The sequence below is a fragment of the Desmodus rotundus genome, chromosome 13 (assembly GCF_022682495.2).
Source record: "Desmodus rotundus isolate HL8 chromosome 13, HLdesRot8A.1, whole genome shotgun sequence".
Taxonomy (NCBI): Eukaryota; Metazoa; Chordata; class Mammalia; order Chiroptera; family Phyllostomidae; genus Desmodus; species Desmodus rotundus.
The window spans coordinates 91157947-91174069 of NC_071399.1; the positions used below are offsets into that span (position 1 = coordinate 91157947).

General features: G+C 35.8%; 1 protein-coding gene across 7 annotated transcripts in view; it reads left to right on the forward strand.

Moving 5' to 3' along the window:
- PDS5B (PDS5 cohesin associated factor B) overlaps positions 1-16123 on the forward strand; it is a 134084-nt gene that overhangs the window by 39117 nt on the left and 78844 nt on the right. For all 7 annotated transcript variants that reach the window (XM_045201077.3, XM_024568410.3, XM_053916444.1 and 4 more), the window contains exons 3-8: positions 407-610; positions 2730-2816; positions 2934-3031; positions 3680-3806; positions 10692-10772; positions 15795-15935. In XM_045201077.3, the coding sequence (XP_045057012.1) occupies positions 407-610; positions 2730-2816; positions 2934-3031; positions 3680-3806; positions 10692-10772; positions 15795-15935 (738 nt within the window). The remainder of the gene's footprint in view (positions 1-406; positions 611-2729; positions 2817-2933; positions 3032-3679; positions 3807-10691; positions 10773-15794; positions 15936-16123) is intronic.

A 16123-nucleotide genomic window follows, 5' to 3' on the forward strand; every position in this document is an offset into this window, starting at 1 on the left:
GGAAAAATAAATTGTCATCCTAGGTTTCTGGTTGAAAGGTATACTTTTTCTCCTAATAAAAGGATTAGCTATATTATTCTAGAAGGATGCTGCTGTTAAGGAGGACATACTCCGTTTAGTTCCAGTTGTAACACTGAGATAAAAAGCACCAGGTAAAGGTAGTTTTAAACTTTTAAAATCTGGTTAACATGTGTGATGGGTAAGTTAAAAGTATTTTATTTATTTTTTTAAAGAAAAGTTATTTACCCTATAGTTTTAGAAGGATCTTGTTCTCTCAGATCCTTTAGGGAGGAAAATGAAAACATTTATTGGAAGCGTAGCCTTTGCAATTAATATGGCTTTTATTTCAAATGGCTTTATTTTTTGCATGAAGGATTTGTTAATTGATGATTGCCTTTTTGTGTAGATGGTTGTGAAAACGTTCATGGACATGGACCAGGACTCTGAAGAAGAAAAGGAACTTTATTTAAACCTGGCTTTACATCTTGCTTCGGACTTCTTCCTCAAGCACCCTGATAAAGACGTCCGCCTGCTGGTGGCCTGCTGCCTTGCAGACATCTTCAGGATCTACGCCCCCGAGGCTCCTTACACGTCCCCCGACAAACTGAAGGCAAGCCCTGAGGAAAGAGCCGCTAGGGCTGACTGCTCCCCCCTTATCTTTCTGACTAAAACGGGGGTGACTGTGTGTTGGCAGTTTCTTCGGATTCTTTGACATTAGCTGCAGCAATCTTTTGTTAAACAGCTTCCGTGTGCTTTAGAACTTACTGCCCGCCACAGCCCCATTCCCAATGTAGTACTTGCTTGTGTAAAACAATTTCTGATCTTTAGGCTCTTCTTTACTTTTTATGTCATCATTAGGTCTGTTTCAGTGTCACTTGGGGGGTACTTCCTTCTCCCTTTTGACAATCTATATTAAAGACCATGTTTGTTATTTAAAAGAAAGTATCCAGTATAAATCTAAATTTATATGAGTCCTAATTCATTTAATGGAAGGTGTGATGTAAATCGGGTTGAAGAGAATAAAATGAACGAAATTGTAATGAAAAGGTAGAAAAGACATCTAGTATTTGGTTATAGCAGTTGTAAGTAAAGCCATGTGAGTGGAAAATCTTTAAGAGGTGAGAAGGGAAGTGGAATACCACGGTTCATCTGTCTGGTAGAAAGTGTGCCATGAGCATGTTGGACAAGGTAGGTTAAGAAAATCAGAAAAACCATAGTAAAAGATGATTGTGGAAACTAAGGGTTAGAGAATGTGTCCACAGGAAGACTATTCATACTGAATGTGAAGAAGTGACAGACAACTTAGGTTTATTTTATTTAACAAATTCTGATGTTAGTGATGTGTCAGGAACTTGAACTGGGTTTACAGCAGGTCGGAGGCGGTCAGGGAGCAGTGTTTGTCATTGGAAAGCCGAGTTGAACTGTAAGAGTGGAGAGTGTTCCAGGCTTCCTTCCAGTAGGTGGGGCGAGCTGGACTGTGGCGCTGTGTGCCCAGGTGTCTGTCCTGGTTTCTCGTTGGCGAACGTCTCGTTTTCACGCACTGTGAATTGGTTTAAGGAGTGACTGTGCTTGATGGGTGGGCTGTGGCTTTCCCGCACCAGGGGTCTTTCTGGCACTCCTGTGAAGAGGCAAGTGTGACTTTAGAGTGCCGCTACACGGTTTCCTCCGCCTCTTGGGTGTGTGTCCAGTTTGTGTCACCGGCGACCTGTGTCAAGGCTCTGGTTTGATGGAAAGCCCTCCCAGAAGAACAGCCACAGAGCCGTTCTGTTTAGAACAGGGCACAGTGTGAGAGCAGCGTGGAAGAGCTGGGGTTAAATTAGAGCCTTTAGATTATTTCGTAGCTGAGAAATGTAAGGTTATCTTATTCTTTCTGGTCAGGTTTAGGGTCTTAATTTAAATACCTATTTATTTTATTGAGGTAGTACTTACAAATTATTCATTTTGAGGCAGTTTTCTAAAATTTATGGAATAGTTTTAACTCTTCTTGCATCAGAGTCGTAGTTTTCTTTGTCTACAGTAGTAGTGAGAGAAGAGTGTGATACCTGGCTTCACACCTGCCACTGTCAGGCCGTTGCCATGGTCAGAAAGTCCTTCACACACTGGACTTAGTGTCAGCCAGGGGCTGGTCTCTCTATCGTGAGGCAGTCAGCGCAGCAGCCAGTCTGCTTGGTCAGACCAGCAGGGCCCGTTCACAGGGGACACGTTTTATTATATTAAGTAGATAGGAAGCTTGACAAATTAACTTTAAAGGTGTTTTTAAAATTTCTAAGCTTCTGCGATCTATTGTCTTCATACTTGGTGATTTTATTTTGGAATGTTAAGGTTCCTGGACTGTGTTCCTGCTATACGTATAATTACCACATTCAGTGCTATTCCAGCAGCCCGGGTCAACTCACAGTCATTGCGGCCTTTTTTATTCCAGTAAAGTTGGCATGAATTTTAGTTCACTTCGTTTTTAGGTCTGTTTTTTTTAACTTGCTGAAAGGTGAAGTTTTTCTCTGTGGTACAATGATGGTAAATGAGTCACTGTTTTCCTATGAAGGGTATTAAAATAATTGGCATTTTCATATAATGATGTCCTTTTAAAAACTTACAGCCAAATACAATTTTTTTGTTGGTTCTCTACAGTTTATCATGATAGATACACATGAGTGCTGAATTAGCTTTGGGAGTTTAGTGGCTATTTTGATGTTGCATTCATAATCTAATCAGTTCTTTTCTTTTTAAAGGATATATTTATGTTTATAACAAGGCAGTTGAAGGGGTTAGAGGACACAAAGAGCCCACAGTTCAATAGGTATTTTTATTTACTTGAGGTAAGCAATACATTATATCTTGAGATGGCATTTTAAACTGTTTTTGTGCTTTTTGTGATTGTATGTTTTTACTAATTAAAATGTATTTCTTTCATCTTTTTTACCTCGTATTTTTAGAACATTGCCTGGGTCAAGTCATACAACATATGCTTTGAGTTGGAAGATAGCAATGAAATTTTTACACAGTTGTACAGAACATTATTTTCAGTTATAAAGTAAGTTTATTTTATTAGGAATGTAACTTTTTTAAATATAAAGAATTTGTAATTTACAAGTTAATCTGGTTAACTCTGTTATGCATACTGGAAGGCTAAGAGTTATAATTTAAGAATTCATCAATTTTTTTATATTTATAGATGTTTTAAAAACACTATAGGACTTAATCAGTTTTGTGATGTAAATAATAATACAAGAGTGACATTAAGGCTATCTATTCTATACCCACTATAAAATATATTTTGGATTGTATTTCAATCTTTTATTTAAATTACATATTGCTGATCCCTTAATTCATGTGAATATTTGAATTATTTGTGTTCTTTAAAATTAGTAAAATTACCTTCAGTAAAGCAATTTGATTTTCTGAATTTAAGATAAAACAAAGGTTACATTTTGATTTAATTACTTTTGATTGTGAGACTGGTTAAAATTAAGGAAAAGTAATCCTGGAAATTTAGTATAAAAATAGACTTTGGGTATTATAAGGTTTGGGAGAGAGAGAAGTTTTAAATGAATATAAAGAATTTGATTTTATTAATACTTTAGTATCATTTTAAAGTAAAGTGTAATACTTGTTAGTATCATGTTATGATTAAATAATGAATCCTTTAGTTACACCCTAAATATCTTACTTTGAATTGCAGCAATGGCCACAATCAGAAAGTTCATATGCACATGGTAGACCTTATGAGTTCTATTATTTGTGAGGGTGATACAGTATCTCAGGAGCTTCTGGATACAGTTTTGGTAAATCTGGTACCTGCCCATAAGGTATGTAGCAATTTATACAGAAACATGTGTAAAGCCTGTTAATGTTAAGCCCCGGAATTTGTGCTTCTGTTCTTAAATATAATTTACCCGTTACCCTTAGTTTTGGAGAATCTGTTTCATTGATTAATATTAGTAAATATTAATTGTGTTTAATGTTGAATAGATGTACTTATTAATCACAAATTAAATGAAAGTGATAAAATATCTGTAATAACTCAGTTTTGAATAATAAGATACATTTCAAGAAGTGAGTTTATTAGCTACTTAAATGCTGTTGCGTAACTTTAGGTGCTGGGAGAGGCACAACCAGGTAGGACCTAGAGTAGATGCAGAGGGTAAAGTTAATTTGGAGACCGAGGGCAAGATGACAACAGTGTTTCTTCCTTTGGCGATGTTAATCAAGGAGAGGGTGTGTGTGTTTGTGAGAAGGTGTGTGTTCTTTGAAAATAACTTTCAAGTAAGCAGTTGGAAACGTTGTTCTATGATTCACAAGGGTCAAGGTTAAAGAGAGGGGCATGGGAAATACCGTATAAAGATCTGTGCAAACTTAAAACTTTTCTGGCAAGATATAATCTAAGTTTACAGGAACACAGCATTCATATAAATAATGCTTCAATAAAAATGACCTCCTAATCCAAAATTTCCAGACATTTAAAATAATCTATCAGTGCTGAAACTCGGACACTGGAAGAAGCAAGATTAGGTGTAAAAATTCAGATAATATAATTATTAGGTAAAAATAATAAAGTACCCTTAAAAGGATTAAAGATATAATATGCTTAAAAGGATTAAATATATAAAAATAAGAATTAACAAAACATGATAGATATGTGAAAGGAGAAGAAGCTTAAAAAAAGTAGGAATGAAAAAACGGTCACTAAAGTTAAAACCTTTATTGGATTGTAAAAGATAGCGGAGTGGGAGATAGGTCTGTGGTGATCATATACTGGGTCGCCATAAGAGTCCGTTTGGTTTTTCCGTTTGACGGCCCTAGTGGTGCTAGATTGTCTTTGACGTCATTCGAAACAGTTTTGTTGGACTGTATTATGATAGCTGTTACATCACTGTGCATTAATAAAAAAAAACTTAGCAAAATTGGTGAATTTTTATGTAGCCATTTAAAAATATTGAAGATGGAAGAAGACATGCAACATTTTCAGCGTATTTTGCATTATTTCAAAAAAATTAGAAACGCAACTGAAACTCAAATAAAAGATTTGTGCAGTGTATGGAGAAGGTACTGTGACTGACTGAATGTGTCAAAAGTGGTTTGCAGAGTTCTGTGCTGGAGATTTCTCACTGGACAATGCCCCATGGTCAGGTAGACCAGTCGAAGTTGATGGCGATCAAATTGAGACATTATTGGAGAACAGTCAACATTCTACCAAGCAGGAGAGAGCCAGATGAAGCTGTGAAAATCATTTGCACCACGTTGCTTATGTTAATTGCTTTGATGTTTGGGTTCCGCATAGATTAAGCAAAAAATGAAAAACTTGACCATATTTCTGCATGCGATTCTCTATTTATACATACCAAAAACGTTCTGTTTTTAAAACAAATTGTGGTGGACAATGAAAAGTAGTTACCTGTCAATGTTGAACCGGAAAGATAGTGGGGCAAGAGAAGTGAATCACCACCAACCACATCAAAGGCCAGTCTTTATTCAAAGGAGGTGATGTTGTATATATGGTGGGATTGGAAGGGAGTCCTCTACTCTGAGCTCCTTCCGGAAAACCAAATGATTAATTCCAACTGAAAGCAGCACTTGATGAAAAGCATCCAGAATTAGTCAACAGAAAATGCGTAATCTTCTATGAGGATACTGCAAGACTGCGTGTTTCTTTGATGACCAGGCAAACACTGTTAAAACCTGGCTGGAAAATTACGATTCATCTGCCATATTCACCAGACACTGCACCTTCAGATTTCCATTTATTTAGGTCTTTACAAAATTCTCTTAATGGAAAAAATTGCAGTTCCCTGGAGGACTACAAAGGTACCTGGGGCAGTTCGTTGCTCAAAGAGGTAAAGAGTTTTGGGAAGATGGAAGTACGAAGTCGCCTGAAAGATGGCAAAAAGTAGTGGAACAAAATGGTGAATACATTGTTCAATAAAGTTATTGGTGGAACGTGAAAACTGAACAAACTTTTTGGCCAACCCAGTGGATACAGTGAGATAAAGAAAACGTTAAAGATACTAAGACATGAAAAATAGATGGAAAGGTCCAATATGTTTAATAGTGACTTCAGAATAACAAGTAGAGAGTGGAGAAGAGATATTAAAGTAGAAATATGCTTAATATGTTCCAGAATTGATGAAAATAATGAATTTATGGCTTAGGAAGCAAAAGTGTCATGAGCAGAATAAATAAAAAATCCCAGTCCAGGCACATCTTGGGGATAGTTTAGAGTGCTAAAACAGTGTGTAAGGCACCTCGAGGGAAAAGGCATATCCCTTAACCATGGAATGGAGGTTAAACTGCCTGCTTTCTGGTAACAAGGATAGATGCCAGAAAATAGTGGAGCTCTGTTTTCACAGTGATGAGATAAAATAAGTTGTAAGAGTGTATGCATAATCCAGTTTGAGTGAAATTGAGACATTAAGTATTCATTTGTCAATAGATGTTTCCTGAAAGAACTACTTGGTGAGTACTTGATAATGATGGAAATTGAATTTAAAAGGAGTGAGGATGCGAGAAATAGTGGCAAACAAAGAAATCCTCTAAGACAAAAACAGCAATAATGATTAAAATGATTAATTAAAGAATTATTATGAAGATCTTAAAACACTGGGTACAAATAATACATAAGATTGAATGGAGTTGATGAGTGATGTGATCGTCGTGATGTCAGGAGTACAGATCTGTTGATTAACTCTAACTTAAAGAGGTATTTAAGTTAAAAGTTTAAGGATTACAGTAAAAGGAAGAATTACAATAAATGTAAATGGTCCAAATTTACTACTTAAGGCAGATGATCAGATCAGATTCAAAATAATCTTAACTGGTCATTGTTAATAAGAGATCATGACAAAAATACTGTCACAAAAATGCTGAAAATAAAAGTTTAGAAAAAAGGCTGCCAGGCACATACTAACCGAAAGGAAACTGAGGTAGCTTGTATTAATATTAGGTGTAAGAGTTTTTATTGGGTAAAGGAGGGATTTATGCAGTGGGTTAGTTTGCAGGAAGACATCTAACTTTTTATGTACATAGGCTCAAAATATGTAAATCATAAATTGAAAAAAGAAAGGAAGAAACTCAATTTGGTGGGTGATTTTAACACATGTCTTAGTGATTATAAATCAAGCTGGCCAACAGTTTGTAGGAATACTGAGGATGTGAAACATAAGACTAACAAGTCTATAGCAATCATACAGATTCTGTCAAAAAAGAATAGATCATAATGGAAATTATAGAATATTTAGAAATGATTATTAAAATGATACATATTAAAACTTGTGGCAACTTAAAATGTTTTCTTTAATTTAACTTTATAGCTAAGTGTCCATTCAGGAAGTTATAAAAATATCATCAGAATCTACAAAGTATAAAAGAAAAAAAGCAATGAAGAAAACACATCAGTGAATAGAAAACACAGTGACATGCTAACAAAAACCAAAGTTGGTAATTTGAAGAGTATGTTAAATAGACAAACCCTTGACAAGGTGCATCAGAAAAGGGGAGATGGTAACAACACGGGGTGGGCCAAAGTGGGCTCACAGTTGTGAGTGCATCAAACACAGTTTATTCTTGTGTTGTTACTGTTCGTTGTGTTATTTTTCACATGAACAACTGTAAATCTACCTCTGCCCCGCCCTGTGTAGTTCCATAATGAAATGGGGAACAGCTGGCAGTAAAAAGATCAAGACAACTTCATGAGCAGTATTTTTTGCTAACATATTAGGAAGTAGACAAATTCCTGGGAAGTATAACGTGCCCACTTTGTTTCAAGAGAGAAAATCCTAACCATTAACCAATAAAATATTTTAATTTATTTTAAAAACTATCCATAAAACAAAACCCTTCTTTCCTAACAACAGTAGCAGTAGCAGCATCAGCAGTAGTGCTTAAACTGACCACAGAAGCTCTTAAACCCAGCACCAGGAGATGGCTACTAATCATTTAAATGGCATATAGTTCTATATTCAGCAAACTTTTCCAGATTAAATAGAAGGAAGGAATGTTCCACAACTCACTGCGTTTATAATCTTTATAGGGAAACTAGACAAAACCAGGCAACAAAGGAGAATCGTAAGCTAATGTTAATTTAAAATATGATAACATAAATTCAATATAAAATAATAATAGTATCCAGTATACTACAAAGTAATATTGATAAGTAGCAAAATGGCTTTGTTTTAGGATTAAAAGATGGAGTAACATTAGAAAATGTTAGCAATAAACTAAGGTATTTGTGTAAGTTAGTAGATCAAAGAGAAAATATCAGTGGATGTAGAGAAGAACATTTGGTAAAATTCAGTATAAAAATAAGAAAATTCTTAGTGGATTTGAAGTAGAAAGGATCTCCCTTAAACTGATAAGGATATATGTGAACAATACTGTACTTAATGGTAAAGTTAGGAACATTGTAAAGATGTTGCTTCCACTGAGAAAAAAGGTAAGAATGCTATTGCTAAGCACCATTAACCAAAAGCTTTAAGTGGAATAAGACAAGAGAAACAAAGAAAAGATAAAAGGCTTAGAAAGGTGAAGCAAAGCTGAAACTGTGTGCAGACGATAAGACCGGCTGTGCTGAGAGTAGTGTGCAGAGTTTTCAGTATGGGAACGTTCTTCAAGGTTACTAGATACCAGATCAATATATGAAAATCTGTTAGTGTCACTGCAGAAATTTTTCATTTGTTGCTTTAAGTAAAGAACTGCTTAGAAATTTTACAAAAATGTGCATGCTCTTTATGTTGAAAATCACTGTAGTTGCCTGGAAAGTATAAAAGACTTAAACATGTTGCATGATTTGTCATTATTTATGGTCTGGCAAACTCAGCGTCATACTGCTGTCAGCTCTCTGCATATGAATAGATAATCCAATCAAAATAGAAATGGAAAATGTCTGTGTGCACGTCTCTATAGTTTGACACACTGATTTAAAATTCACATTGAAGAGCAAATGGCCAGTAATACGCAAACAATTTTGAATAGGAATGAGAAAGTAGGGACTCACCTACCTGGTGTTTTCTTCAGATGTTGTTAAGACGTTGTTTTCTTCAGACAGTGGTGGACAAAGAGGCGTGGCAATGATGGAGAATTTACCAACGGAGGCATGGTTGTAGGGAAACTTCAGTGTTTGGGTACTACATGTCATTGGAGGGAATAATGGGCTATTTAATGAATGGTTTTAGGATAATTGAATATTCATATGGAAAATAATACTAGGTTCTTATTTTGTACCATACCTAAAAATAAATTACAGGTAGCATAAAGATTTAAATCTAAAAAAACAAGTCTTTAAAATTTTATTCGAACTTGACGTGGGGTTGTGTTTACCACCCCACGTCAAGTTCAAATAAAATTTTAAACACAATACAATATACAGATGATGTATTATAGATTTGCACACCTGAAACCTATATATAATTTTATTAACAAATATCATCCTATTCAATTGAATTATAAATTTATTTGAAAACATAAAACATCTTAACCACAGTGTAGAAAAGAATTTCTTAGAAAGAAAGCACAAGAAAAACAAGCAAAGATTGACACGTGGTTACGTCCAGTGTAGGAACTTCTGTGTGCTCTGTGATGCCCTGACCTTTGCTGGAGAGACAGGTACAGACTAAGACATGCTACGAACATAACGGACTAAGGTTTAGTGTATGGAATTTATAGAGAAACTCTAAAAATAAAGAAGAACAAGTAAAAAAAATACAGGATAGAATTTTGAAAAATAGCAAAGGTAGAATTTATAGAAAATACTTTCATGTATGTACAAGGAGTCATGTGCAAGACACAGAGTTTAATGTCTGAATAGGGAACGAGTACATAAGCTGCAGCGTATTGTGTAGTAAAATACTACATGCCCTTTAGAAATGAATGAAATAATACAAAACAAGCATCAGTACGAATCTAAAAATATGCTTCAACTGTTTAATTCATTTATCTATTTGTATCTGTCTCTTCTGTCTACTTTTTCTTTCTTTCCTGGTCTCTGCCACATGTTTAAACCAGAAGACTAACTGATTCCATTTTAGATTTTTGGTCTTGAATCCTTCTATTGTTATCAAAATCTGTTCAGAAGTACATATTCTTAATACACGTTTTCTCGCATCCTTTCTCTTTTCGTACTTTGTTATGTTTATTGTTGTATACTTGAACGTAACTGTGCTCTGAGATGTGCTGGAGTAGATCTGCTCCCCATAGCTGCCCTAAACTCTTGTCTTTCCCCTCCTGTGGACATCCCCATCCCTGTGCAAACCACACGGCTACCCCCACCCGCAATTCCTGCCCACACTAGAACCCAGCTCATCCTCTGAGGATGTTTTGGTTCTTCGGGACCTGAAGTGAAACAGCCTGTATTTATACTTTGCTGAGCTGATTTGACTCTGGGACCAAATTTAGAATGACTACCTCATCTTGAATCTACTAAACATTTATTGACCTTTTTATATGGTTTACATTATGTTATGAATAAAATAAGTACATATAATTACCCTTGCTTGGAAGGGATGTCAGGCTTTAGTAGACCAGTTAGTCTTAAGAGAAAAAAAGTAGTTTTGCCTTCTGTTTTTTATTTTGAGTCTTAGAAGGTTTCTCATTCATTTGCTTGAGTGACTTTTTGTTTTTGTTTTTTCAGTGGCTTTTTGAATACAGGTAATATTTTGTTTTTCATAGAGAAATATAATACAGATAATATTTTTATTTTTCAGAACTTAAACAAGCAAGCCTATGATTTGGCAAAGGCTTTACTGAAGAGGACAGCGCAGGCTATCGAACCATATATTACCAATGTAAGTCTGACTTACTAAATTATTTGTCTGCAGAATTAGCCAAAATTTTAAAGACTGCCAGAAGCAAATTTTGGGAAGTAGTATGTACTTTTAATTTTGTGTTGTGTTTAATCATCAAGTAATGTATTTTCTTGGTTAATATTTTCTAGAAGGTTAGCTCTCATCTTGCTTAGTCATTCATTTGCTACTTTCAGATTGCCTAGGAACTAAAACAGCTTTTATTTTGGTTAGCAAGATACACCGTTTTCTACTGTTAGAAGTGTAATTAGATAAAACATGGGACTTTCTATTATTCAGAGAAATTGTTCACAGCTTTTTGGAGATTAAGTAGATTTGTACAAGAGGAAGGTACCAAGACCTAAAAATTAAAGGCGAGTATAAACGGCACGGATTGGGTGTGAGTAGGCTGTCTGGCTCTGCCTGCAGTAGATCATTTAAAACTATCTTTTCTTAGAAAGGGGAAGAACTACAGTGAAATGAGCCCTTTCAAAATTGTCCCAAATCTACTTATTTACAGTTGACATCCTCGTATTTATTTTTGGAAGACGTGTATTTCAGCAGATGAGCTCACGTGTGGAAGCTAACTGTGAGCTTGTTCTCTGCACGGATCCAGGAGTCCTGTGCAGTGCTGCGCTCTGCCCAAGGGTCCCCTCGGGAGCAAGTCCAGGACAGGGCCTTGGCCTTAGCCTCTCCGCCCGCTCACCACTTCCACCTACCTTCACATGCTCACTGGGTTGGCCCTTTTAAAAATAGACAGGGGGAGGGTAAGAATAGTGTAGGAAATGTAGAAGCCAAAGAACTTATAAGTATGACCCATGGACATGAACTATAGCGGGGGAATGTGGGAGGGAGGGGGTGGGCAGGATGGAGTGGAGTGAGGGGGGGGGAATGGGACAACTGTAATAGCATAATCAATAAATATATTTTTTAAAAAAAGTTCATTTGGTTTTTACCGTACGATGGCTTTAGTAGTGCTTAGTTGTCTTTAACTTCATTCAGAACAGTTTTGTTCAGTTGTATTGTGACAGCTGTCATATCAGCGTGTGTTTTAAAAATTATCAAAATTGGTGAATTTTTTGTGTAGTCATTCTAATATTGAAGATGGTAGAAGATGCCCAACATTTTTGGCATATTATGCTTTATTATTTCAAGAAAGGTAAAAATGCAACTAAACACAAAGATTTGTTCAGTGTATGGAGAAGGTACTGTGACTGATCGAACACGTCAAAAGTGGTTTGTGAGATGTTGTGAGGGGGATTTCTCACTGGACAATGCTCCATGGTTGGGTAGACCAGCTGAAGTTGATAGTGATCAAGTCGAGACATTAGTTGAGAACCACCAATGTTATACCACATGAGAGATAGCCAACATATTAAAAAAAAAATCCAAATCAATGAAGTTATTGGTGAAAATGAAAAATTGTGTTTTGTTTTAAGGAAAAATCCTTACTTCATGGCCACCCCAATACATCATTTAAATCTGTCTTCTTGGAAAAAGCGAGAAAGACAGCTTTTTATAATTACATATGTACTTAATTTTCCTGAAGTTTATTGAAGGAGAATTTTTCAAATAACAAATAAAAATTAATTCAGTATATAAAATACATCATGAAAAGATGTGCTTTGAAAAGTAACATACTTTAGAAAACAGAACCTTGGTAAATCTCAATTTTTTGTTTCTCACTATGGCCCTAAATGATTCTAAGCACATGGTGATTTGGGAAAATGTACTTGATTTATACATTGTTTTAGAGGGTGAACTTTCAGAAACTGGAGAATCAAATTACATAATCTATCTTAGTAGCTCAAAGATTGGGAGGGAATTCTCATCGTTGATTTCTGTAAGTTTTGTGAGTCTTGGGTATTGGCTGGAGTGAATTGGTTAGGTTGAACGGATTGAGTTTTTTCCTTTATTGACTTCCGGCACTTGAAGTGACTTAAGCCTGCTATCTCCACGGCCCACTAGATACACTAGATGAGCTCCTCCTGGTGGTTATTTATTTAAATTGATATCGCTAAGCCCATGCTTTGTAGGAGAACACAACTTCCTTTGATGCCTTCTTCTAGCATAAAAAGAAGAGAATAATACTATACCATGCTAATATTTTTTTCCTAGTATTGGGAAATGAAAGGGGGGAAAAGTTCAAGATAGAATGGTGGTATTTGTTGGAGCTAGGTTCTTTACTGTTGTCACAACGTTTGTGCATGTTTCAAAAGATTTACAATGAAAGTTAAAAGAGAGATAAAAGGACCAAGGTAGGACTTCAGCGATCCCAGATAAATCCAGGTAAAAGCATTTAGGTAAAAGCGTGTTCCCATGACTGACATCTAAGTTCCTGCTCCCCCTCCCCCCACACACGCTTGCTTTCTGTAGCTTTACCAGAAGCTGAGCAGGAGGCACAGACTTAGGGGACTGGTCTCAGCGTGCGTGCAGTTACACACTTGCTCCTGTAATTTGCTGTTTTCTTCTTTCTGCTGTTCTGTTCTCCCTCGCTTTACCTGAGACTTAGCTGAGAAGTTACTAAGAATTGCTGTTTTTCTCCTCTACTCCTTTATGAGCCTTATTTTTGTGCCTCACACCTGTACATGTGAAATTACTTCCTAGTGAACTTAAGTGTCTTATAGAATAAAATTTAGTACTGTTAAAAGTTATTCTCAGCCTTTTGAACTTGTACATGTAATAGCCATTATTTACCTTCCTAGTAGAAAATTAGCAAAAATAGAGGTAGGATACTGAGGTAATAACAACCCTGCTTTATTCCTTTTTTTTAATTTGTGTCTTTTTCACTCTTACGCATAGACACATTCAAGTTTGTTCTTTATTTTATTTTTTTAGATTTTATTTATTTATTTTAAGACAGAGGGGAAGGGAAGGAGAAAGAGCGGGAGAGAAACATCACTGTGCAGTTGCCTCTCGTGTGCCCCCAGCCAGGGACCTGGCCACAAGCCAGGCATGTGCCCCAACTTTATAAACAGTACTTTATACCTACATATAAAGTACTTAGGAAATCACTGTGGTGTTGTAGGTTATTTTTTAAAAATAGAATTTGTTGTAACTTGACAGTCAGAAAACTAAAAACTGTATGTATTTTTTAAAAAGTTAAAATGGTATCAAACAAAAAGTACATAGTGACAATTCATAAAATTTCCTACGTGGATCACTTCTTGGTAATACTATTTTCCACCAGATCATTTTAATGAGAAGTTTCAGAAGATAGCACAAAATTCTTTTGTTGTATTGAACAAGATTTTTCAAGTCAATCTTGACATAGGTAGTTTGATTAAATTGCTTAATCTTCCTTAGCCTCAGTTTTTGCATCTGTAAATTAGGGTGATGCTAGAGAATGTTATTTAATATGAAAATGCTTCTATAATTAAGATTGAATGCTTAAATCTAAGGTAGAATTTATTACTGACCTTTAACTCACTCATACTCCTTTCACTAGGAGGTAATTGTTATAAAATAATTTAATTTCTAGTATGAGTATTAGTTACCCATTTGTAAATGAAAAACTAACTTTTTTTGGATGGAAATATTTAGTCAAATCTGTTTCCACTTTCTTCCTAAATTGTGGGCCCTTGTGTAGGCCGTGGATGTTTATATTTGTGTCACAGCACCTGTTACGTATTCTTTATTCGTTTACTACAGATGTATCGGTCACATGCTTTGCAGGCATGGTGCTAGGCTCTTGTTGTACAGCGGAGGAGGCTGACTTGGTCCTTGCCTTTATGGAGGTGATACAAGTGTTACTGTTTTTGATGGAATTTGTAAGAAGTTAAACCTGGGAATGATTTTTTTTTTTTTTTTTAATTTGCAAGTGAATTTTCCCCAGCCTGATAGAAGAGAGGATGGTTTGACCACCACGGTGGTCATATTGGAACGGATTATTGTTTTTTGTTAAGGAAAAGTAGATTTACCATTTTTAAACAGGAGAAAATTTGTGAATTTAAACAATAAAGCCACTTTATTTTCAACCTAAATGAGAATTTAATGTTTGATGTCATGAAATCCTTTGCCACAAAATTGATAAGAAGGGAAAACAAATTATGTTTAAAACCAATAAAGAAAGAATAGTAAAACAGAATTTGAACAACCCAAGAACTGAAAGGAAGCAAAAGAGACACAGAAGTGTGAAGTCCTTGGCCTGCACTTTGCACGTAGAAAGCCTCTTTAAACCACACTGCGTGCTCGCTGCGCCCACGGGACAAGCAGGGCAGCCAGTGTGCTGCAGACTCCTCGCCTCCTTCTTCAAGGAGATGAGCCACTGTTGAGACTGCATGGTAAATGCCCCGGGCTAATTTTTACATGCTTGGAAGACTTACATACAAAGGAACCTTGACCATTATGCCATGTGTACTTACTGGTTCCAGTAGTGTTGTGATCTGACTGGGGGGTTAGAGATGGCTGCTTATGGAAAATAAGTTGTTGAAATTTGAATTTCCTTTGTGTTTGTGTGTGCTTTTAATTGGATTTAATTAGTGCTATAAACCTTTATATTATTTCACTTTGCGTATGAGAATATAAAGGAAGACAAAAAGGATTATAAAGAAGTTTTGCATTATAAATATAACATCACATATTTTAAAAATGGAATTGGCTCTTACTGTAAAGGTGTAAGGCTTTGTCTTTGTTGTTCTCTCATACATGATAAGGTGAATGAGAAGTGATCCCCTATCCTTAAGCGATTTCTCTAGTAGAAGAATTAAGACAACTAATGCAGGATACAATATAGCAAGTATTATAAGGAAGAATAGAGTATGTTTGGCAGTAGGGTGTTTATTGGTATGCTACTTGATAGGTCAATATAAGTTACCTATTTTTAATTGTGTACAAGGTAAATTCCGAGTTTTATCTTTTCATACAGCTCACACTGGTTTCCCACCTCCTGTTAGAAAATATTTTGATATGCCTAGTTTGACTTTGTATAAAATAATAACGAATTTAAATGAGTGATAATAAGATTTTAGAAAATTTGTTTTGCCTGTGGAGTTTCTATTAATGGCACAACTTCTGTTTCACTAGTTTTTTAACCAGGTCCTGATGCTGGGGAAAACGTCCATCAGCGACCTGTCGGAACATGTCTTTGACTTGATCTTGGAGCTCTACAACATTGACAGCCATTTGCTGCTCTCGGTTTTACCCCAGCTTGAATTTAAACTAAAGGTAAGTATGCTAAAAACGATGTGCTTCTGTGAGCTAAGTTGGCAAAGAGTGAGTTCTTACCATGGTTTCATCTGCGTGTGACAGATGTAGTGGTGCATTCCCATTGTTTATTCGGGTATTTGTGCCTCGCCTGTTTGTGGAGCCCAAGTGCCTGCCATGGTTTCTGACAGATAGTAGCTGCTTAATTA